The 25,394-nt window shown below is 34.8% G+C and overlaps 1 protein-coding gene across 8 annotated transcripts in view; it reads left to right on the top strand.

The window, feature by feature from the left end:
• The window catches only part of AGTPBP1 (ATP/GTP binding carboxypeptidase 1), a 142,462-nt gene that overhangs the window by 97,696 nt on the left and 19,372 nt on the right, over positions 1-25,394 (top strand). For all 8 annotated transcript variants that reach the window (XM_037035826.1, XM_037035822.1, XM_037035827.1 and 5 more), the window contains 8 exons: positions 667-753; positions 838-986; positions 15,393-15,480; positions 17,834-17,978; positions 20,996-21,149; positions 22,257-22,437; positions 23,739-23,868; positions 25,176-25,307. In XM_037035826.1, the coding sequence (XP_036891721.1) occupies positions 667-753; positions 838-986; positions 15,393-15,480; positions 17,834-17,978; positions 20,996-21,149; positions 22,257-22,437; positions 23,739-23,868; positions 25,176-25,307 (1,066 nt within the window). The remainder of the gene's footprint in view (positions 1-666; positions 754-837; positions 987-15,392; positions 15,481-17,833; positions 17,979-20,995; positions 21,150-22,256; positions 22,438-23,738; positions 23,869-25,175; positions 25,308-25,394) is intronic.

Raw genomic sequence — 25,394 nt, 5'->3', positions numbered from 1 at the left:
GGTAAATCCTGAAACAAACCAAAAAATCCTGAGTGTGGTATATTGTGCTATTTCTAACTGAAATGTTTTGGACAAAATCTTTGAGCTTTTTGGAGTCTTAGTTTTCCCCTATTAGATGTAAGTTCCAGAAGAGCAAGAGTTTGTATTCAATTAGGGAAACAGACAAATAGCAAAAGCAGTATGTCATGTAGTATGTGCTCAGTAAGTATATGCTTAAGTAATGAATATGTAAACCTAGGATTAAAAAGAATAGATAATGTAGTTACTGAAATTTATAATAATATTTTAACTTGAGAAATGCTTAGTTTCTTAGAATATTAGTACTCAGTACAGGTCATAGCATTTTAAAAACTAAGTCTGGCCTTTTTAGTATAATTATTAGCACATATTTAGAAATGACATTTATTCACTGAGGTAAAAATTCTTATGAAGATTTACTACCAGTGTAGGAACAAATCTCTACTTGTAATTATAATTTTTTTGTCTATAAATATTAGCCAAAGTTTGTATTTACTTGTGTTTGTTATACTTTTTTGGTTTAAGAATAATGAGGAGGGTGAGGTGGTAATAGTGTTATATTTTTAATCTGTAGTGTGTTTTTATGTTTATTATTGCTCACTTCCTTAACTGCCATGTATTTTATTATACTTCAAAATTTTTATTTAGTTACACCATTCCAGAAGATGGAGATATTTTGAAGTTTAACTCCAAATTTGAATCTGGAAATCTGCGCAAAGTAATTCAAATTAGAAAGTAAGTCATTTAAAATTTTCTCATTTTGTATATGCACTGATACTTTTCTCATTTTCATCAGATTTCTTTATTTCCTATCTTCAGAAACGAGTATGATCTTATCCTGAACTCAGATATAAACAGTAACCACTATCACCAGTGGTTTTACTTTGAAGTCAGTGGGATGCGACCGGGTGTTGCTTACAGGTTTAACATCATTAACTGTGAAAAGACCAACAGCCAGTTTAATTACGGTAAGGCGATTTTCTCTCCGGATTTGGAGGACATAGAGGTATTACATCTGTAGGACAGAAATTTTTTTGAAAAAGAATTACCAACTTTTAAAAAAAGTTTGTGTTCTTTTGTTTTCTCTGGTTCTCAAAATTCAAATATTTATTATGCAGAATTTGAAATAAACTAAGCTTTGTTTTGTTGGTAAAGAGAGTAACCCTTGTAGGCAAGCCCTTTGAAATGTAATGGATATGGTTGATTTCATCCAAATTGAATACCACAAAAAATTTGTTACGTATGCTGCTTAAAATCAAGTTATTCATGTCAGTTCACGTAGAAGAAAATTGCATGAAGCAGTCTTTTTAAACTTTTGGTTTTGAATAGATTCATAGAAAGTTAAAATATTGTAGAAGTTGTAGAAATGTTCCAAGGCTTCTTCACTGAGAGTTCTCCAATGATAACGTCATATGTGACTGCATTCCGATTCCACCGCCAGCATTTGACGTTGGTGCCATGTGGGTGCAAGATTCTGTGCCACTGTGTCACATTTATAGATTCTTGTAACTGTCACCACAATCAACACGCAGAACACGTCCATCACCACAAAGCCTCGTGCTACTCATTTAAAGTTCGCCATTAAGGATGATGTTAGCTGCAGTTTTCTGTAAATTTTTAAATCTAGTTGAGGAAGTTTCTTTACAATGCTAGTATTCTGAGACTTTATTGTGAATGAGTATTGAATTTTGTCATATACTTATCTGCATCAGTTTAATTTGATCATGTGATTTTCCTTCTTTAGCTTGTTAAAATATCACATCGATTTTTGAATATTGAACCATCCTTTTTTATCTGTGTAATAAACCACACTTGGTCACTGTGTATAATTGCTAATATTTTGTTAAGAATTTTTGTATTTATTTTCAAGAGGGATATTGAGCCCTGGCTGGTGTAGCTCAGTGGATTGAGCATGGGCCTGTGAAGCAAGGGGTCGCTGGTTCGATTCCCAGTCAGGGCACATGTCTGGGTTGCAGGCCGGGTCCCCAGTGGGGGACAAATGAGAGGCAACCACACAGTGATGTTTCTCTCCCACACTTTCTCCTTCCCTTCCCCTCCCTCTGTGGATAAATAATTAGAATATTTTTAAAAAAGGGATATTGAGCAGTACGTTTTCTTTTTTTTTAACTGTGTCTGGTTTTGCCATGGCATGGTGTACCGAGTTTATAATAGTGATTGGGAACTGTTCCCTCCTCTTAGTTTCTAGAAGAACGTGTAGAAATTTAGTGTTGTTTCTTAAACATTTGGTGGAGTTCTCCAGTGAAATTATTTGGACCTGAAGATTTTTGATTTTGGTAGTCTTTTAAATTAAAAATTTAATCTCTTTAATAATTTTAGGGCTATTCACATGATCTGTTTTATCCTGAGTGAGTTGTGGTAGTTTGTGCTTTTTAGGAATTGATCCATTTCTTCTAAAGCGTCAAATATGTGGAGAGTTGTTCAGAGTTCTTCCTTACGGTCCTTTTGACATCTTCAGGGTCTCTAATGACACCCCATGTTTCATTCCTGATGATGGTGATTGTGTCTTTGTTTTTCTTTGCCAGCCCTGCTACCAGCTCATCAACTTTATTGACGTTTATAAAGAAATAGCTTTTTTTTTTTTCATCATCTTTCTCTATTGTTTTTCTCATGAGACAATTTTGTAAAACTCTGCTGTTCTACCAAAGTTAGAAATTAGCAAAGTTATTAAAGTTAGCAAAGTTATTAAATTTCTAGTCTCATTTAAGTCTATGTATTTAGTACTTACATAAATATAAAACTAAGAGTTATTTGTCAGACACCAGTCTTTATAGTCAAATATTAAGTCAGTGGAAAATAATATAATTATATAAACTTAAAATCAGTAATTTAAAATTGGAACATCAATTTTCAACTATTTGATCTCATAATTTTGGGGTAAAAGAGAATTCTTTTTCTAATATCACAAACCCACTTACATTGGGGGTCAGGGGGAAACAGATATATTATGTGTGGTAAGTTTCAAAGTCCCAGCAGCCTCAGGTTATTTGTTGTGAGGATGAAAAGGTTTTTTTCTTTTTTAGTCCTCACCTGTGAGGACATTGTTATTTTCATTGCTTTTGGAGAGAGAGAAAGGGAGAGAGGAAGAGGGAGAGAGCAACATGGACTGACTGCCTGTCTCCCATATGCACCTGGACCTGGGATCGAATCTGCAGCCTTTGGGTTACAGGACACTCCTACCAACTGACCCACGTCACCAGGGCAGGAAGGGAAGCTTTTCTGAAATGCTAAGGCGTGAGATACCGTGTTCTCTGTTTCAAATAAATGTTCTCAGCTCTTAAAAGCATGCATACGAGGATGCTCTTTAGGGGGGCATTTCTGAGAATTGAAACTTGCAGGAGTTGAAGAGGTTGTTCCCAATTTGCCATTATTTATGTGGAAAATAGAAAATTGTATCCTTTAGATAATTATATGTATGGCATGAAAACTTTAGTCAGATTCACTAATTCAATGTAATTATAGAAAGATTAGGTAGCACAATATCTAGTTTAGTTATAAACATTTTCAAAAGTTTTTTTAACAGCTTATTTTTTATTGTACTTTTTTCTGTACCATTTATTCCCCTTATACTCCCTTCCACCTCCAACCACTCCCACCCCACACTCACCACACTGTTGTCCGTGCCCATGAGTCCCTTTTCTTTTTTGCTTGGCCCTTCTACCCTTCCCTCAGCTGTCAGCCTGCTCTCAATTGAGGAGTCTGTCTCTGTTTAACCTTTTTTAAAGTTTGAAAAATGTTGTAAGTAATCTAATTTTAAGGATTCAGTGGTTTTATTGATTTGCACAAATAGTGATATGAATATTTTTGATGATCTATTTTGCATTCTTTATTTTTCATTTTTAAGTATAACTGCCAATCATTGAATATCATATTTCTTGGAAACATTTGTTTGTAGACCTTAAATGTTCATATAACTTTAAACATTACCTTAATTGACTCACTCAATACCGAAACAAGTAAAGATTCTGGTGTTTTCCCTGTTTAACTTGTAAGTATAATGCTGTTAACTTAATATTTTAGAGGAGAAAAAGACAATTAAGTAAAGTATTTGCATTTTGAGTGCTTCTTAAGCATAAAATATAAAGGTATATTTATTGCTGAAATGATAATCAGTAAAATTTTCAAATTGTAGTGCTAATGTAAATGGTGTTTTTACTAATTATATTTACACACATAAAATAATACTCTTAGTACTTTAAACTTCATTAAATACATCAGGTTTTTAAATTAAAAGCATACATTTCAGAATGCTTTCTATTTTGAAAAAACTTGTACCTCCATATTATAAATAAAATGTCTCTTCACTTAGTGCTATTGCAAACTTAAAATGAATATAATTCTACAACTAAAACTCAAAGCAGTGAGACAGATGACTATTTATTCAAAAAATTTCTCCTCCTTCCTACCCCTTGTACTCTGGGTGTTCTTTGTTCTTATATATGTATCACACTTTCCAGAATCACTTTGTGGAGAATCTGGAAAACAGATTGGTGTTAAGAAGAAAATTAAAACTATCAACAATGCATCAATTTAGAGATAATCACTTTAACATTAGTTTTCTTCCAGCCTTTTTTATAATGCAGTATGTCATTTCTGCATATACATTGTATATATTTATTACAAAAATGAGGCTCTTAACCCATAAAGTTCCATAATTTGTATTTTAACCAAACATATTTTCGACATTTTTCTGGGCTTTGAGTATATGTCTGAAATAGTTTAATGGACATTCTATGGAGGTACTGTAACTTATTTATCCAAACCTTTCTTTGTTGGAAATTTGAGTTGTTTTTAATTACACTATCTTCTATTTTAAATAATGCTGAGATAAACATTTAACTAAATATTTGTGTAGATAACTATTTAGTTACAAATTTGCAGAAGTGGAATTTTTTAATCTGCTAACTGTAAATGTGTTTTCTCTTTCTGACTATGAAACAGTGGATCTTTAACATAGGAAACTTCGTAAATTAAAAACAGTTTAAAAGATTCTCTAAGGAAGGAAAGATAAGAGAAAATCTACTGTTTAGTATTTTGTTTTCTATCCTTAAATGTATTCATATTCACCTAATTTTAAATTTAATTTTTCCCTTTTTATAAATTTGGGATTACAGTATTAAAGCCTCTTTGTAAACTATATTTTTGCCACATAATATTTAAAAATATTTCCCATGCTATTAAATATTTTTAGCAACATTGTTAATATCTGCACAGTATTATATTAATATACAATAATTATTTAAATAATCTGATGGGAATTTCTTTTTCACTTTTTCAAAATTACAAGCTGTTCTGCATTCGATATTTGTAATTTTTGCTTTTGCATATGCTTCTGATTATTTTTTTGTCATAAATTCCTATTAGTAGAGTTTCTCAAAGAAAATGAACATACGTTGCTGAAGACGAGGGAAGATGGGCACTTACAGTGCTGGTGGGACTGGCAAATTAGTTCCGTCTTTTTGAAGAGCGTTTGGTAGTATGCCGTCAGTGTTTATACTTAGTATCCATCGTGGATTTATTTTGGTGTATTTAGTGAATTGGGATCTAACTTAATCATACTATTAGTAGTTAAAGTGAACTGGTTCTTTCTCCAAAGAGTTTTGAAATGTTTTTTGATGAATTTGTTGAGTAATTTGTCAGACATTCACATTTATATCTCATTTGCAACTCTGTGTCTGACTCACTCATGAAAGGAGGGAAACCTGGAAGATACGGTACGTTGTTGCTCTCAGTTGTAGCGGTAGTTCACAGAGAACGGTCAGGTTAGTAAAGACATTAGATTAGATTAGAACCTGATTGGGAAGGTATCACCATTACTTAGAGTCCCTGACTTTTTGAATTTGGGTTAAATTATTCAGACCTCTTATTCACCTATATGTCCCCTTTGTATTGAAACACTGTTCTCAGAAACTATGGCCTTAGCTATACACTAGCGTTTGTTTGGTGGCTCTTTGTTGCTTTACTACCACTTGGTTATAATTATTCTGACCTTTTAGGCTAGTCTAACATCCTTCTTGCAAAGTATTAAAAAACTTCGGTTTTTAAATTATTTTGACTTTGTAATATAGGTTAACATCCTGTAATCCTTTTCAAAAACAATTTAAAATTTTTTTCTACTGGCTTATTTTTTCTAAATAGCTTATTCTGAATAATTCATAATAACTGTTTCAAGTGCCCCCCCCAATTCTCTTGCATTAAACTTGTAGGATAATTTGGGAGGAATTGAAATTTTATTGTATTAAGTTGAAACATAGTGAATAATTTTGTTTATTCAAGTTTTTTGTTCTATCACCTAAATTTTTAGTTTTGTACATGTTTGCAAGTTCTATATACCATGTTTTGTCATGTATAATGGGCTCCTGTGTCTAATACACACCTGTGTTTTGGGCCCAAACTTTCAGGAAAAAAATCTTTCATTTTAATTTTTTAATTCAATTATTTATTTATATTTAGATTTTTTATATTATGAAGGAATTTTAAAGAAGTTATACTTTTAACTCCTAAGCATAAATAAAAGAATGAAAAACATTTATGTAGCTACAGAATTAGTGCTACCCATGTATAATGCACATTCTTATTTTTCCTTCAAGAATTTGGACAGAGAAGCGTGGATTATATGTGGCAAAATATTGTATTTGTATTACCTTAATTCATAAATATCTTATGTATTTTTATTTCTGTTGTGAAAGAGTGCTTTGTTCTCAAAATTATTATAATTATGAAAGTGTTGATATTTGTATGTTTACTTGAAAATCAATCTCTTTACTGAACATTCTCTCATATTTTTGCAGTTGATACTTTGGGTTTTGTTGGTAGGTTCCTGTAATTTCTCCCTGTTCAGTGTGCATCTCTCATTTGTCATTGCGTTTGGGTAAAACTTTGAGAATGTTTAAAATAAAAAAGGGACATTAGTTCTCCTTGTTTTATTTTGACCTTAGTGTGAATGCACTAGTATTTACATTAAGTATGTTAGCCCCTGTTTTGAGATACATATTCTTGTAGTAAAGAGTTTCTATTTATTTTTAAAAATCAGAATTATTTTATTTTTATATTTAATAAATATAATGCTTTGACCTGTTACTGTGCTGTGGTATATTAATAATGTTCCTAATAGTAAGCTATGTTCAGGTTTCAGAAATAAGTCCACTGTGTCATGTAAATGAATCTTTTAATATAGAACTATTTTTGATTTGTTAGTGTTTTGTTTAAAGGTTTTACATCATTGGCCATAAGTGAGGCAAGTCACTTCCTTTCTGGAGAGCTGTCCTTGTCCACTAACAAAGCTAAAAAGGCTTGTGTTTCCTCACCTGTGTTCTGGAGTAGTTTGAGTGGTGTTGGTGTGTTTCCATGAAATTCGGGAAGAGCTCAGCTCTAAATCCGTCTGGTTAATGCCCTTTCCTGGGTGGGAGAGGACGTGTCTGGATCACTTTTCCAGTTTTCTGTGACTCAGTAGTCTAGTTTCTATTTCAAACTGAGGCAGTTTTGAAAATTTCTATTTTCTTATGTGACATTTAGATTTTCAAAATTCACTAGCACAGATTTCTATACGAAAGCTACGCTATGTGTACTTCCGTGTTCCCTTGCTTTTTTCTTTTCCTTTTTTTTTTCAGTCTGTGCTTAAAAAGAATTTGTTTTACTTTTTATTTAAAAACCCTGGCTCTTGGTTTTACTCATAATTTCCATTAAAAGTATTTTTTATTTTATTAATTTCCCTCTTTAGTTTTTTTTCTCTTTCCAACTTCTAGTTTATTCACTTAAATTTATTTCTGGTCGGTGGTTAAGCATTTAGATTTTGATTTTGCTGTTGACAGCAACTTAATTCTCTACCCACCCCTCCCCGCCTCGCCTCCACCCCCCCCTTTCTCCAGATCTGAAGAACTCCTTGTTATTTTCTAGGTTACCTCTAATTGTGTGTAGTTTTGGTATCCTTTTTTACTCAGTTATTTAGGAAAGGGTTGTTTTTTTTTTCAGTTGGTTAAATTATTTTGGTTAAAATTTTTCTCATTTCTTTCAGATTTCATCACTTTTGTTCACAGACATATAAAATTAATGATTTGGGATTTTTTTATGGATTAAAATCTGATCAGTTTTTGTTTTCATGAGCACTTGGGAAATAATATGTATTCTTTGTTGGCAGTATAATTTAATATGTATTGTAAATTTATTGTTCTAGACCTGTTTATTCAGTTTTCTGTATTCTCATTTATTTTTTACCTTCTCTGTCTGCCTAAGACTTAAAAGGAATTTAGTTTTTCAGTTCTGATGTGTTTCTGCCAAGTCCTCATTTAAAAAATTTTTTCCCACTTTAATGCAGAATTATTTGATACATAGTTTTTCACTTTTCCATATTTTTTTTGTGTAAACCCTCTAACAGTATAAAATAGTCATATTTATCCCATGGAATATCTTTGCCCTAAATTCTTTTTTTATATTCCTTTGTTTTGAATTTAATATATTTGTATCTTGTTTCTTAAAAATAGAGGTTTCATTTTGTTGTTTGACCCTTATCTTTTAATATGTAGTTTTTAACCTATTAATTTTTAAAAATAATGAGATGTTTGGTTTTTTGTTTTCTGTTTATTCATTGTATTGTTTTCTTTACCTGTTATTCTTGAAGGGACTTCAGGGTCGTAGCACAGGAGCCCCCAAACGGGGAGCTGCTTAAGTGTTTTGACGTTCCGGAAAAAACCACCCTGCGGACTAGCCGGTGTGCCGCTTGTTACTCACATTACAGGGAGCGCACGGATGGCGGCGAGCGATGTGAGAGAGACCGCGTCTCCTCCAGTGTGAGGCTCACTGTAAGGGGTCCCAGACAGGGCCAGCACCCGTCCAGGTTGCACAAACCTGTGTGTGGCCTGAAGCTCCATTTCCTCAATGTGTCCCTGCGGATGGAGAAGGTCAAGAAGCAGTTACAGGGAGGAAGCTGCTCCTAAAAGGAGATAAGGAGGGAGTTGCAATCTATCCCCAAAACAATACACATTTTTTTCTGGCCAGAGACCATCTGATTAGCCCTCAGTCATGGAAGGAGAAAGGGCCATGTATTGACCCCCCAGAGATGTGGGGCAACACTTCTTTTAGTTGTGGGGATCTAAATATGTATATAAAAAATAGATCACGAGGCATATTCTACATTGGATTTTTCTGTCTTGTTTTGTCTGCCTTAAATTTAGTATAGATTCCTCCCAGATTCTGACAAGAAGTTGTGTGTTGAATTTCATTTTTATTTTCACATACTTATAAATATTTAACTAAGAAAGTGGTAAAAGTTGTGGAAGGAGCTGTTAGGCAGATGTATTTTTTTAAATGAAACTATTAAGTTCATACAACATAAAACAGATTTTGGGTTGTCTTAACATGAATAGAGTGTGGGAAGAAGGAAGGGACCAATATTTTAGCAAATGAGAATTAAAGATTTTAAGAAATTATAACAGCTACATAGTTAATGTTATTGTCATCAGATTAATTTTTGAATTCACTTTGGGGAAGGTATGGATGACTAAACATGTTTGCAGTAAAACAACTTCAGCTGGAAGGATCTTTAAATTGCCATGCGTGATTGAAGTTAGGAAATAACTAATATTAATAAGGAAAGTAGCTTATTGTCTGTATTTTTCTCTTTTTTTGATTGGGACATACTGGTTGGGCAATGTTTAATAATATTTAGTGTTGGGTTTTAGCAAAGGTGCCCTAGAGAGGTCTTCTTCTTTGGCAATGCCCCTCGAAAGAGGATGCATTACTGTTGCTTTTGTTTCCTAAGTTGTCCTTTTCTGGGGATAGTTTAGGATGTTCTCCTAAATACTTAGCAGGGTTTTTTAAACAAGTGAATGATCATATTTGTGAATTTATGTTTGAGAATTTATGTCACTGTGTAATAGTGCTGTATCTGTGTAACTACCACCCCTCATTACTTGAAAGGGGTTTGCTCAAACTACCACCAGGTGGCAGTCTTGCATTGTGGTAAAACTAAGAGCTTTTATTGCAGGTTTACTCTCTGGCACTTGGGCCGGCTTTCCCTCCCATTCCCTTTACCCCATCCACTGTCGTCCATGTATATGAAGATTTTTAACCACCTTCACAGATAAAATTGAGCATGTGTGGAACCAGGCAACAAAGTAGAATTTTGGAATCTAGGATGTTGCATTCCACGTTTGTTAATTCCATACTTTGAAGTTGAGCTGAGCTGTCTCTTGACTAAGGAAACCTCCCATGACTCTCCAGGCTGGATTAGTCCCCTTGATAAATGTTCCTTGTAATTTTCCCTTTTAGGTACTCTTTAAAGCTTTATGTCGTTTATGTGTATAGTTGATTAATACCTTCCCTGCCTACCCTCACCACTTTCTGTACATTTCCTGCGATCAGGGAAGTGTGTCTATTGCTGACCACTGTATTTACAGCACAGCATTTTAATACATGTTCAGTAAATATGAAATGAATGAGGCAATGGCTGGATGAACTATGAAGAGGATCCCATTAGGAACATAAGATGAGCATGCATAAAGCATATCTCAAGAACACTCTAGTTCGTTTTATGATCAACTTCTCTAAGTATTTTATTTTGAAATAATTTAAAACTTAACAGAAAAGTTATATCCTTTATCCATATGTTGGCATCTGAAATGATGCCCCATTGCCCTAGAATTCTTCCAGTATATTTTCCACAGATAATGGCATTTTTCTGTACAAATGCAGCACAACTGTTAACATCAGGAAATTATCATTGATACATGAATTACATCTAGCCCTTGGATACCTGCTCCCACCCCCACTTAAGTTTCACCTGGTTTTTTAGTAATGTCTGTTACTACAGAGGATTGTTACTACAAGAGGATTCGGCTCAAAACATATTGTATATAAGTCTCTTTAGACTGATTTAGTCAGGTACAGTTTTGCAGTCGTTAATGTTCGTGACCTTGACACCTGCAGATTATTGGCCTGTTATTCTCTAGAGTGGGTCTCAGTTTGGAGTAGTCTCACGCCCCTTATGGTTTGGTTTGTGAGGTGTCTCGGGCAGAGAGATGACAGAAGTGAGGTGTTCTGGCGACGACTTTTTGTCTGTCCTCCTACTATAGTGATTTTTGTTACTTACGTTGGTGTTTGCTAGTCTTTTCCATTGTGCAGTTGTTTGTTTTCTCTTTGTGGTTAGTACTTTGTGTAGGGGTACTTTGAAACTAGGTACATACCTTGTCTCTCATCGAGCTTTCAGGATAATAATGTCAGTGTAGGACTATTTTCCTATTTTACTCAGTGGATTATAATTTGTTGCTGTCATTATTTATTTGACACTCCGATTGCCCAAGATTTAGCCAGTGGGTTTCAAGCGACTGCCATTGTCCCCTGAGAATCTGATCTTCCTATTTTTAATATACCTCTTTGCTGTCATACTGGCTATATTAATGACATGTGTTTTTCCTCCGTAGGGTCACTGAGCCCAGAAAATGTATGCAGCCTGTGATAGGCGCCTGCAGGTTATTCAGGCTCAATTAACATTTTTCTTGTCCCTTTTATCAGTTAAATGAGGGTATTGGCTTCAACTTGAAAATTGTATGAATCAGTGATTCATACAAACTGCATTTGTTGATTAGGGCCCAGAATACATTGTCTGTCTTTTTAGTTGCATCTGTTATTGAACCTGTACTCAATACAACATTGGGTTTTACTTGGGTACTATCAGAGGCCATTGTCATTGGATGTTGGCGTCACTGTGGCAATTTAATAATTTCACTGTCTATATTCCCAGGACAAGAGGGACAGTTCTTAGTATGTTTGTTTTGTGTACATAAAGGGTTTATCTTTTGGCTAATGACTACTAAGTCAATTACTCAAGCATAGTCTTTCTATATCCCTTTGAATAGACTGTGGTTTATTCAGTTTCAGTTACTTCAATTGATTGATTCTTATTGGGGCGACCTGTTTTGTTCATATGGTTTTTATTATAGTCAGAATTTGTAACTATACTCTTCACTGCCTAAAATTAACTATCATTTAAAAATGAATGTAAAAATACATTGTCTTTTATATTAAAAATAATGTAAAAATACATTGTATTTTATAAAAGTGGAACACTTTAGATAAATGTACTGTGCCCTTGACCTCAGCCTGAACCTTGTTCTACCTTACTATTATTAACCATTATAGTGAGTTTTGTGTGTTCGGGGGAGGTTAAAGTTTCTGTTTGAAATGGCTCACTGAATCCTAGCAAGAAATATGAAACACAGGAATCTTTTTTTAAAAAAGAGTATTTTTTTATTTTTAGAGACAGGGGTAAGGAGGGAGAAAGAAAGGGAGAGAAACATCAATGGTGGTTGCCTCTTGTGTGCCCCCTACTGGGGATCTGGCCTGTAACCCTGGCATGTACCCTGACTGGGAATTGAACTGGCGGCTAGGGAATCGAATCCATCTGCAGGCTGGCACTCAGTCCACTGAACCACACCAGCCAGGGCAGAGAAAGCCAGGAATCTTTTATGTACTAGTGAAATACATGAGCTTCAAGTAATATAAAGATAAAATTTTAGCACACATTCAACCTTAAAAGAATTGGTTAATAAAAAATGGTAATAATAACAACTAATATTTACTGAATATTTACCAAGTGTCAGGTCTTCCATTAGTGCTAGCACATATGATGCCCTTAATCCATACAAGAAGTAGGTCAGTGAGGTTGTTGCGCTCATTTCACAGAGGAGGAAAGGGGGTGTAAATGGTTTAGTAATCTCCCCAGGACCTTGCATCTGACATGCTGAAGTTGGAATTCAAACCCAGGTAATCTGGGTGCAGATTGCGTGCCCTGAATGACTGTTGTTCTGCATGTGAAATTTGATTAGTGTTGAACTTCTCATCTGTGGCACTGGAAGTGAGAAGATAGCCAAATAAATATGTCTTTTGCAACATCTGTCATTTGTTTGTCAGTGCCAGCAAACTACATCTTTGTGTGTGTAGAGACCAGACAACTTGCCACTCCTGCACCCTCTCTGAAAAGAGTAAATGAGGAAAATGGTCTCAAGATAGAAGACTTGGAATTTGTAAAATGTGTTAAGTAAAAACGTTCTAAGGGAGTGATGTGGGAGAAGTGAAAGTTAACTCGTCTTGCTCAGTTGTTTAATTTGATACGCTATCAGAGAAATAATAGTTAATCATAAAATTAAGATGGGAGGCACAGTAGAAGGCTTTCTACATGATGCAAGAAGAAAAGGAAATGTGGGGAAATGCAGCCAGGCCAGTAGAATAAAAGGGTAAAGAAGGATAAGATATAGTTAATATATAGTAGAAGGAAAGTAAGATGGAAGTGATGAAATGAAGTGTATATCATTGCTAACTATGAATGAGCTAAAATGTCCTCAAAAATTGTGTGTTGAAAATTGCACAGTCAAGGGGGCGGCTGTAGAGAGAGGAGAGTCTGTGTGTGCGAATTAAGTGACAGGAAAGCTGAGAATGACTGGGCAGAGGGAGAGGGGGAAAATGCAGGTAAAACTAAGCAAAAGTGGTAAAATATTAACGTCAGACCAAGAAAAACTCAGGGTGAAAAGCACTGAATAGATGTGCAATTTCAATGTATAGTCCTTGAAGATCCTATAATAATCACAAATCTTTTTTTAAATGCAGATATAATTGACCTATAACATTGGTGTTCGATGTACAACATAATGATTTGTTATTTCTATGCTCGTGAAATGATCAATTTTTTTCTTGTGATGAGAACTTTTAAGATCTACGCTATTGCTGACAAAACATAGAAATACTGAAATTGATTAATACAAATTAATTGATTCTGTAGTGATTCTGAACAAACTATAACTGTTCTGAAGGAAATGAAAAATGTACTAGGTGCTATATTGAGATGGTATTCCAGATGAATTATATTTACCTATTAAAAAATAGATTTTGCTTTTGTTTGTTCTAGTAAATTATGAACAAGTTGTTAATATGTTTTTCAGATGCTAGTATAATCTTATATTAATATTTGGTAAAGGTAATTAAAACAAAAAAGCCAATTCTTAGATGCAGAAATTCTAAATGAGCTTTTAGCTAATCTCATTATATGCTAGTAAAAGAATAGCATCTCCTTGGAATACAAAGATAGTTCGTAGTAGGAAACCTATCAACATAACTTACTGCATTAACAGACTAAAGGAGAAAATCCATGTAATTCTATTGGTGGATGTTGAAAAGGCATTGATAAAATAATTAAAACACTTAAGTATGGTAAGAATTATGGAAGAAAGTTCTTCAGTTATGGGAATAATCATAGCACCTAGAACAGAAGGCTGTGAAGATTTAGGAGAAGATGTAGAAATACTTAGAACAGTGTCTGATATATCAAAAATTATTCAGGGTTAGCTCTTCTTATACTTTAAATGTGTAGTTAATTTGTAAAAGAGTTAACAAATATTCGATTGAAAGGCAAAACAGCTTGATTAAAAATCATGAATAAGACAGAGTTGTTTGTTGTTACCACTTCATTCAGAATTGGTTTTGAGGTTTCATTTCTCTAAATATAATAAAAGTGGAAAATGAAGTGACTGATATAAATATTAGAAGGGGAGATAAAAATCGTTTAAATTGCCAATGATATGATTTATACCTAGAAAACCCAAGAGATGACTAAAGACTAAAAAGATATCACAGTAAATTTCACAAAATGGCTCTGTAGCACACAAATTAAGAAAATGACTGTATCTTTAATTTAGGATTCAAGGAAAGTCAAAATCACATCATAAAAATGGTCATCCTTTCCAAAATTAACATGAATTTCATTAATTCCAGTTAGAAACCTAGTACATTCTTTTTTCAAATGAGATAAGTGATTTTAAAGTTCATGTGGAAAGTATATTTCTAAAACTACCGATGAAAATATACTATATATTTAATCCTGTTTTTGTTAGCGGTACCCCCTCCTCTTCCCTGCTATTAACCCGTGTTAGAGACGGTTGGGGAAGAAAACAGTCATGTGTTTGGGGCATTTCCCCCTCCCCTCAATGTCGGTAATCATGGAGAACTATAGAGCTCTTTCCTTCCATAGGTGCTTTTAACTCTTTCAGTTACTATAGGGTGTGTGTGTGTGTGTGTGTGTCTATATATTCCTTGTTATTTTGATCTATAGAAAAGGAAATAGAAAAATATGTAATGACTTTTCACTTATTAAAGTTGTAATCTATTTTAGTTCAACTGGAAATTAAACCACATCATTGATTGACTTATGAGATTTTAAATTTCTCAGATTAAAAACAATCCATATAAAAAAACAGAAACGTCTTTGCCTTCAGCGTTCTGAATGTTTGGTGCTTTCTACAGTGCATAGATTAATTTTGCCTCAAAAATGTTGAAAGAGTTATTCTCTCTTTTTGCTTCTATTTGTCAAGGTATGCAGCCACTCATGTATTCGGTTCAGGAAGCACTAAATGCCAGACCGTGGTGGACTCGTGTGGGGACGGACATTTGTTACTATAAGTAAGTATTCTACGGGTAACAGGACATCGGTTTACAGAAGGGATTATTAACTTCATTGTATTTCAGCTTAAAGGTTAAAAAGTAGAGTTGTTATTGCGTTCTTTGAATTGTGGTGCTGTGCTTTAGTATTGCTTCTAATAGAGTCCTTTGAAGTTTGAGATTGATTTAGGGGGCATAGTTAGTGGAAATACAGTTGGGGAGAAATACTTAAGGGGAGATAGTATGGGAAATGGAGAAGCCAAAGAACGTATATGTACGGCCCATGGATGTGAACTAAGTGGAGGATGGACCGCTAGAGTGAAGGGAGGTACCGAGTGGAGGGGAGCGAAGGGGGGGAAAATTGGACAATTGTAGTAGCATAATCAATAAGATATACTTAAAGAAAGTGTAGGAAATAACTTGTATTTATTTGTTATTCTCATGACAGTAAGTACAATTCTTTTCTCTTTTGTGCACAAATATTTACCTCATTTTAATTTCCAAACTATATTACCTGGAGATGAATTCCATGGTTATGTCAGCTTGTATAGCTCAACTTTGACTTCAAATAGGTGAACTACTTAAAGTGTTAGACATCAATGCTGTAGGTTATTTATTGCTGCAGTAGAGTAATTGGATTATTCTTCAGATTCATTCTAAATGATCTAGGATTATGTAGCTTGCGTCCCATTTTACTCTGTTGCTGCATGTGTTATTTTCTAAACAACTTCCACTGTTGAAGGCAGTTGACATCTCTTTCTTAGCTGGTATTAATCTTAATCCTGACATTTTTGTTTAGGGGGTATTGACGTTTTCATATTGTGCTTAATTAGCACTAATACAGTTGTATCAGTTAGAAGAAGACTTCTAAAATGAAGCTGTAATAGTTTATGACATGGCTTTGGACAAACCTAGGTCTTAATTGCTGCTACTTCATGGGAAAGAAAGGGTTCCTTGGAATTCACATTAGTAGGGTTTTGCTACATAAACAGTAAATAAATGGGGAACAGAAATATTCCCAACTTTTATTTGCTACATAAATAGTAAATAAATGAGGAACAGAAATACAAGGTTATATGTAACTCATCTGTACCTGAATAAATCTCATATTTATTTTAATGGCAGGCTGATATAAAAGTACTCTCATTACCTATCCCTTTCTCGAAGTTGGAGTGAAGTGGTGATCTGGGCAGTGCTCGGTTAGCTTTCTGCAGAATAATTTGGACTGCGAGTGGGTGAAACGGTATCCTTCAGAAAGTAGTGTCTCTTTCACGCTTCTGCCCTTGTGCATTATGGAAATCAGCGATGAACACTTACCTTTTTTACATTGTAAAGCATGCTGGTAGTTGTTCTGTGTAAGGGGCAACTTTTTAAAAAAATTTATTTTTTTATCTTTAGAGAGGAAGGGAAGGAGAGAAGGAGAGAAATATTAATGTATGGTTGCCTCTCGTGAGTCCCCTGCTGGGAACTGGCCTGCAACCCAGGCATGTGCCCTGACTGGGAATCGAACCGCAATTGGGTGGTTTGCAGGCCCGCGCTCAATCCACTGAGTTACACCAGCCAGGGCTGTTTGTTTTTTTTTTCTTTCAGCTATTGCCAGCTCTGGAATTGGAATTTAGTCTCAATTCAACAGACGTTTACTAATCACTTTCCATGTAATAAGCACCTTTCTAGTTGCTTTCTCAAGGCCTGAAATTTCGGTAGTGAGGTATTAAAATTTATTTTTGCCTTGTGTCTTAGCTTTTTACCCCAGTCAGGTCCTTTGATGCTTGTTTGTGTCGTCTGTGAAATTGAATAAAACTGCCTTCCTCCAACATGTGAGAATAAAACCTAAAAACTTCCACACAGGTGTAATGTGGTGTAATTAAATACTTTCCACTTAGACGTTAAGCTTTTGGAGGAAAGGAGTAGGCAGGGTATGTTGTGGAACTCATTTCGTATTTTCTTCAACCCATAGCACCTTGTCACTGAGTCTCGATTCAAGATGTAATGATGGCTCAGCTAATGGACTATATACAAATTTCAAAATTCCTTGAGTGTGTATAAAGAATCTGCAGGCCATGCAAGGTGATTTGGAATTTTAGAACTTCAGTTGATGTACAAAGCATTTTTAGCTCAACATATGTCGGTGATATTGAAAGTCTGGAAAGTAACCCCAGGCATGTGCCGTGACTAGGAATTGAACCGGCAACCTTTTGGTTTGCAGGAGGATGGCCAGCCAACTGAACCATGCTGCCTGGAGCTCAAGTCTCTGTTTATAGAGTACTTAAGTTACACTTTTTACAAACCACCCCCCCGAAGTTCTGTTTAACAAAATAACAAGGAAAATCAAAGTTTTTGTACGTATGAAATAGTGTGTGCTTTTCTATTGCAGAAATCACTTCTCAAGAAGTTCAGTTGCTGCAGGTGGGCAAAAGGGAAAATCCTACTATACAATTACATTCACTGTCAATTTTCCACATAAAGATGATGTTTGCTACTTTGCTTATCACTATCCATATACGTATTCAACTTTACAGGTGAGAACTCACCAAGTTGTATTATGACTATTACTGTGTTATATGTGTATGTGTCAGATAACAAGATAAAATTGCTTTAATAGGAAAAAGATCTGGTGTTGAAAATTTTATATAATAATACATTTGTTGAAAACATTGAAGAGCGTAAATGGCAATGTAGTCTCTTTTTATTTAATAGAAAGAAATACTAAGGAAATTTGATATAATCTTTGCTTTCTATCTTTGGTTAGAAATCTGCACGTTTTCTTAAGATTCCATGATTTCCAGATTTTAACTGGATGAGATTTCCAAGTGTTTAATGAGAAGCATCGAATCTGACAGAAAATCTAACAATAGCAAAATGTGGGTGTGGTTTAAGTTTTCTGCAGGGAATTTATTTTTTCTAATGGTTGCATATGGAGTCCTAGATCCAGATGCTTAGAATTTGGGGTACAAGAGTTGTTTTGTGGGGTACTTGAGATTTCTGATTATTAAAACAAAATAAAACAAGTAAATTCAAATAATTACTGTGGTAGGTTTATTCTTAGAAGAGAATATCTCTCATAATCAAAGATCATGAAGATATGATCAATTTACCCAGAGAGAAACTGGAGCACCATGATTAGGAACACGCGTCAGCATTACTAGAGAGGGGAAACGGGAGAAAAACACATTCCACAAAGCGGAAAAGATACCAAGCCTGAGAACACGGTGTGAGACTCACTGTGTTTAATAAAGGTTACAACCCACATTCAGTTGTTGATAGTTGCCTTGAAGGGAAGGGGGGTACCAGGTGGAGGGGGGCACATGGGAATAACTGGGGCAACTGTAATAGCATAATCATGAAAATGTATTTAAATGAAAATTAAAAGAAAAGATTACAACCTACAAATGTAAAATCAGGCATCTCTCTGTGCTGGATAACAGGGCATCAGAATACAGTGTTGTCATGTGTAGGGCTATGTGTTACTCTTCTTGACTGATGTGTAGCTTTTTGGCATATTCTGATTCCCTTACTTTCTTTTAACTCCATAACCTTTTCCAGGCATTTGCATTGTTTCTCACTTGGACTTTTGCCAGCCTTTTTCTAACTGGTGTCCTAAAGTTGACTTTTATCCCCTTTCCTCTTTATCTGTATGTTTTCCACACTGTAGCTCTTGGGAGCTATGGAAGAAGCCTTGGAAGGAGGCTCTTGGAAGGCAAATCTGATCATACGACTCCTGTGCTTACAATGCCTTTGTGATTTCTGTAGCCATTTGTACAAAGTCTAAAATTTATACTGTGGTTCATTGTCATTCCTTTACTGTCTGACACAATTTTTGCCATTTCCACATACTGTGTGAGTCATTATTTACTTAATATTTATTATTTAATAGGCTAAAACAATTTACTCTTTAAAGTTTATCCTTATCCTAACTTAACATCCAGGAAATTGTCAGTTTAATGGGTAGACATTTTTCTAACTCACAATTAAATAATGTACCTGTTACATTCTTTGAAGGTTATCCATGAATTACTTAGATACATGGATGGATACCCTTTAGGAAAAACTGGTCTACTAAGCCCTTCTTTCTGTGTTGAATTCTCTGTTTCTCACTGTTTCTTTTTGGTGTAGCTGTGATGGATCTATTTCAGTTCTTTGAAATGCCCTCTTCTTTTTTAGTTTGTGTTCTTCCTGCACTTTCCTTTGTTTATAGCACGCTTCTTTGTCCTTTTCATTCATCCTTTGAATCGAAGTTTAAATGTAATTTTTTTTCAGGAGAACTTCCCTCACTGCCCAGCCTCAGCTGGTCTCCCCTCTCCTTGCTACAAGCTATCACAGTACTCTGCATTGTCCCTCGGGGAGGGCCCATTTATTCATTGATACAGCCTCGGTGCCTGGCACAGTTTCTGGCGCAGAAATTGTGACCACACAGTAAATAGTGATTCTGTGAATGGGCATAGGCAGAAGTTTGGAAACCAACTAAGTGTCTTAAAATGAGGGATTGAATGATTTATATTTGGTATGACACTATGCCATATCATTAGTATGAGATTCATAATTATGAATATATACATGTATGTATAAATTAGTAAGTGATAAAAGACGGTTATAAAAAGGCATGTGTAATTACAGTTTTGTTAATATACATTGGCACTTGTGCTTAAAATTTTTTCTTTGTACTTTCTGCATCTTCCAGACATTTCACAATGAACCTATATTAATCTTGAAGTCAGGAAAATTTGTTAAAAAATTTGTGCAACATCATTTTTAGTCTGCATATTGTAGGCCTACAGTCATGATTTCAATGTTCAGAAGGCTTTGAGAACCGAAAGCTTTTTTATAATCCCTTTGCCAGCAAAGCCTGGCCTAATTTGACGTGAGCTTATTTAGGGTATCGATTCCACTTAGAGTGATGCTTTATGTGTTTTGTTATTATATTATGTAGAAATAACAATGTGCTCATACAGGCTGCCGTCTCTGACCCTGTTGGTGGTATTGCATATTCAGTGGTGTATGCACTGTATCTGTTCTCGTTCTTGAATTCCTCAAATACTAATGTTTGAACTACATCTGGCTCCTGAGGGTCCCAGAGAAGGGATTAGGAATCTGGTTGACTTAAAAAAATGTTTTTAATTGAATTTATTGAAGTGACATTGGCTAGTAAAATTATATAGGTTTCATGTAAACTTCTAATACATCATCTATATATTGTTTCGTGTTCGCCACCCCAAGTCAGTTCTTCTTCCATCACCATTTATCTCCACTTTATCCTCTTCTACCTCCCCCCGCCCCCTTCTCCCTCCGGTAGTCACCACACTGTTGTCTGTGTGTATGAGATACTTCCCTTCCCTTTAATCCCGTCACCTTTTCCACCCAGCCCCCAGCCCTCGCAGCTGGCAGTCTGTTCTCCGTACCTGTGAGCCTGTTTCTATTTTGTTTGCTGGTTTATTTTGTTCATTAGATTGACTTTTAGTGGTGTGTATATCTAGATGCATTTATTTCTGTTTATCACAGCGAGTTTTTAAATAATTGTATAATTTTATGTTTTATCCAGATGCATCTTCAAAAATTGGAATCGGCACACAACCCTCAGCAAATCTATTTTAGAAAAGACGTGCTATGTGAAACCCTGTCTGGAAACAGCTGTCCTTTGGTGACTATAACAGCCATGCCAGAATCTAATTATTATGAACACATCTGTCAATTCAGTAAGTCTGTCTTTTTCACTCAAAATCCCAGTCATTCTTACTTATTTTTCTTTGCTTTATATATATATTTGTAAGGGCTGGCACTAGGCGTAGGCATCCAAAGTCTTGGTCCCGTCACTGCCTAACCTGGGCCTGCTGCTGGGCCTCCGTCTCCTCACCTGAGAACCTGGCGAGCTGCGTGAGGTGACCTCCACGGTCTCTGTTGGTACCGATTCTCTGTACTTCTTATCCTTGCAAGTCATATATCCAAGGTGTAATATCACAAATTATTTTGAGAGTTTAATGTGATAATACCATCAATTTAAAATTTATAGCTAGTTTTATTTGTAAATAAAATCACCAGAAATTTGATGCTAGCACTGAATAGTTACTTGATTTTCCCTGCCATTTATTTTTTTTTAAAGTTGCCTCAAATGTACAGCTGTGATAGGAAAAAAATAAGAAAACCATTCTAATTTTAATGAAAAGGTTGAGTATTTTCAGGAAAGAGAAAGAGCTTGCTGTGAATAAAAATAGGAGCAGGTGAGCCGGGTGTTATTTTACAGATGGGTTTGTCTGCGTGCATAGTGAAAAATACTGTTCTTTGTACATCTCTGAGCTCATATACCGTTTTTCTGTCCTTATGATAGTGACTATAAAACAGGGATGAGAGAATTATTTGTATGATTAATGAAAATAAAACACACCTTGTGGCAAAAAACAAAACAGGGATAAGATTATATTTTCATTCTTTTCCCAGTGACTTTATGAAAGTATATTTATATTTAAAACTTCCTCCATTGCTTATTCTTTATAAAGCCAAAATTGTATTAAAGAACTAAGTTACTATGCTAGATTAGTCATGGAGAAATAAGTGACTGAATGGTGTTTATTGATTAGTGATTATATTATGAACTCCTTTAGAACATGGCGTATGGGGGTGTCATTTCTGTTTCCTTTCTAGGGCCTGGTACAGTGCTTGTTTATAGTGGGTGCATGGTGAGCTCTGCTATGAATTTGTATCAGAATTCACATTTGAGTAGAAATGTTTCTGAAGCCCCAGAGTCAAACATCATACAAACTTTTAATAGTTGTTCGTTTTAATTTGAGATTTTATGTGTACTTTAGGAAATCGCCCTTACGTTTTCTTATCTGCTCGGGTGCATCCTGGAGAAACGAATGCAAGTTGGGTGATGAAAGGAACACTGGAGTATCTCATGAGTAATAACCCTACTGCTCAGAGCTTACGAGAATGCTATATTTTTAAAATTGTCCCAATGCTAAATCCAGATGGTGTCATCAATGGAAAGTAAGTTAAGCAATAGTTATAGAAATACTATAGCTTATTGTGGTGGTCCTGTATAAAATTGTTGAAATAATATCATTCAGGGTAAATTTGGAAAGCAAATCTAGGGGTTTTTCTAGAGCAAAGAAATTTTTGGTGTGGAATTCATTTAAGGTGTTTTTTAATGAAAATATATTTTGTATATCAGTAGTATGGCATTGAAAATTCTGTATTCATGAGAATATGATTTTATAAAATGTATATCTTCCTTGAGTTATTTTAGAAAAGTCACAGTGTCAGGATACGAGATTTTTTTTAACATATCCTTTTATATTCCTTTCTTTTTTAATTTTGTCAGTGGTGTGATCTTAGTTTGTGGTAAAATTTAGAATCTTCTGGGATCTCTTTCACCGATACAGAGTGTTGGCTCTGTCTGGAAACCTCTTCCTGATGTGAGGAAGTGTAGTTTTTGACGAGGAATTCTTTAACCTGGAGGTACTAGAAGATACCACTTTTTAAGAGAAGGTAGCTTATTGTTTGTATAGTTCATTTATTGTGGCAATTAGGCAAGGTCTTTTTAGTGCTTCTGAAAGATGGAATTTGACATAAGAATCTCCAAAACTGTGAGGGTACCATATTTTATTCAATAGATGTAACATGAACCTTTCCCATATTTTAAGAAATTGTTCAATAAAAAAGGGATAATTTATTTTTAGATAGGTTATGGTAATGAAACTACAATAAAATTTTATGTCTTGTTTTAATTCAGGAATATATTGGCCAGTTAGAATTGTTTGTATTTCTGTTATTACCTTCTGATTGCTTAAATTTTTGTTCGATGGCTTTAATACTTAATACCTATGATTAAATGCAAATGTATTTGAATTTTCACAAGAATGTATACTTTTCATATAGTTATCTTAGGAGATCCCAGATAGCACTTCTAATAGTGACTAATACAATCAAAATATAAAATATTAGTAAAACAAATTATTATTATGTAGTCAGAATAGAATATATGAACATTAATTTTTATAGAGTAGGAAATAAAGTCCCAGAATTGAGAATTAATTTTTTCTGTAGCTTGAAAGTTTTGATTTCTGAATCTGAAAGCTTACCACTTATAAATGCATGTAACACAGGATCTTGGATGTAACAGATGCTTAATAAATGATTATTTAATGAGTAAAAAATGGATTCAGTTGAACCTACCATTTATACCTATTTGACATATTTAGTGGAATCGAATCATAAAGTTAAACCAAGTCTGTATAAGGATTTATTGAGACCTGTGTTTGTCTGTCACTGTGCTCACCTGTGTTCAGCCACCGCTGTTCTCTGAGTGGAGAGGATTTGAACAGGCAGTGGCAGAGTCCGAATCCAGATCTCCATCCTACAATTTACCACACCAAGGGGCTGCTGCAGTACCTGGCTGCAGTGAAGCGTATACCGCTGGTCAGTGGAATCTTTGTACTTTGTGTAGTCAAAGACACCATTTTATTAATTAATGACTTAGTATTTTGTACATTATTTTCCGGTGATAAAAGCTAAGTGTTAATTTCAGAAACAACTTCCTTAAAATACCTTTCTTTCTCCTTATCAGTCATTTATGTATTAATTATGGTATCAGATTAGTATAATTTATTCATATTCTTATTTTATCAGATTTAATTTTTATAATTCTCATGAGCTCTTTACTTTTTTTTTGTTTATGAATATTGGTAACTCCTGGTTGTAAGTTTTCGGTATTTAACGTCACTGTTTGAACAACAGTAAAATACCAGTATTTTCCAGATTCTCAAACTAGTAGACGTTCATGTCTGAGCTCTTTAGTCAACTCTGAAACTGGTAAGTTTTGAGTATACACATGAGGGCAAGGTGGCGCAGGCAGAGGGCCAGACTCCTCAGAACTGTGGGCGTAGCTGCGTCTGTTTTCAGCAGCTTTTGTTTAGTGTGTTTCATTCTGTTAGTGTTTCAATGAGTTAATTTTCCTTTTGGAAATATAGAATCACTTTGAAGAGCGGCAAAACTGGCATGTGAGTCAGTACTTCATCTTTCATTTGTAAAATAATACTTTTAAAAATTAAATTGGAATATGTTGATGTTTTTTTGAAAATTAAATAATGCTCTTAAAATTAAATTGAAAAGCATTTTCATGTTTTTAAAAATAAGATAAATATTTTAACAGCCCTTGGGGCAGTGATGACTACAGTTGTAGATTTGACCTATAATTGATTTTATTATTTTTTAAAACGGAGAATAGCCCTGACTGGCATGGCTCAGTTGCTTGAGCATCATTCTGCAAACTGAAAGGTCGCCAGTTCGATTCCGGGTCAGGGCATGCGACTGGGTTGGGGGCCTTGTCCTGGTTGGGGTGCGTGTGAGAGGCAGCCAGTTGATGTTTCTCACACACATCAGTGTTTCTCTCCTCTTTTTCCCCTCTCTCCCCCTCTCTGTAGGATAAATATGTAAATAAAATATTTTTTAAAAATAAACTGTGAATACTACATATGAAAGAAAGAGCAGAATTCATGCCTTGATGCAGTACATGCAGAAGACTTTCTAGCCCTTCTAGTAATCATAGATTTCTTTCCAAAATTTGATATTACTATTTTTATTGATCCTGCTTGTGTAAATGGTGGCTCAGTTTCAATAAAAGGACCAAGGAACACAGACCTGTTTATTGCTAATAGTAACTAGATTTATGTGACATTCTGTGCATTTGAAGGTTTTTGATTCTTAAACTGTATTCTCTTTTTAAGGTGTATTGTGACTATCACGGCCACTCCCGGAAGAAGAATGTGTTTATGTACGGCTGCAGCATCAAAGAGACAGTGTGGCACACCAGTGCGAACGCAGCCTCCTGTGATATCGTGGAAGATGCAGGACACAGGGTAATTACCACCAATGAGCCAGGCGTTGTGGGTTTCACACACGCATATGAGTGCAGAAGTAATTTCACACGTGAATGACTCAGATTC

The sequence above is a fragment of the Sturnira hondurensis genome, unplaced genomic scaffold (assembly GCF_014824575.4).
Source record: "Sturnira hondurensis isolate 20B ecotype Veracruz unplaced genomic scaffold, ASM1482457v3 Scaffold0022566, whole genome shotgun sequence".
Lineage (NCBI taxonomy): Eukaryota > Metazoa > Chordata > Mammalia > Chiroptera > Phyllostomidae > Sturnira > Sturnira hondurensis.
This window is presented reverse-complemented; position numbering and strand designations above follow the sequence as displayed.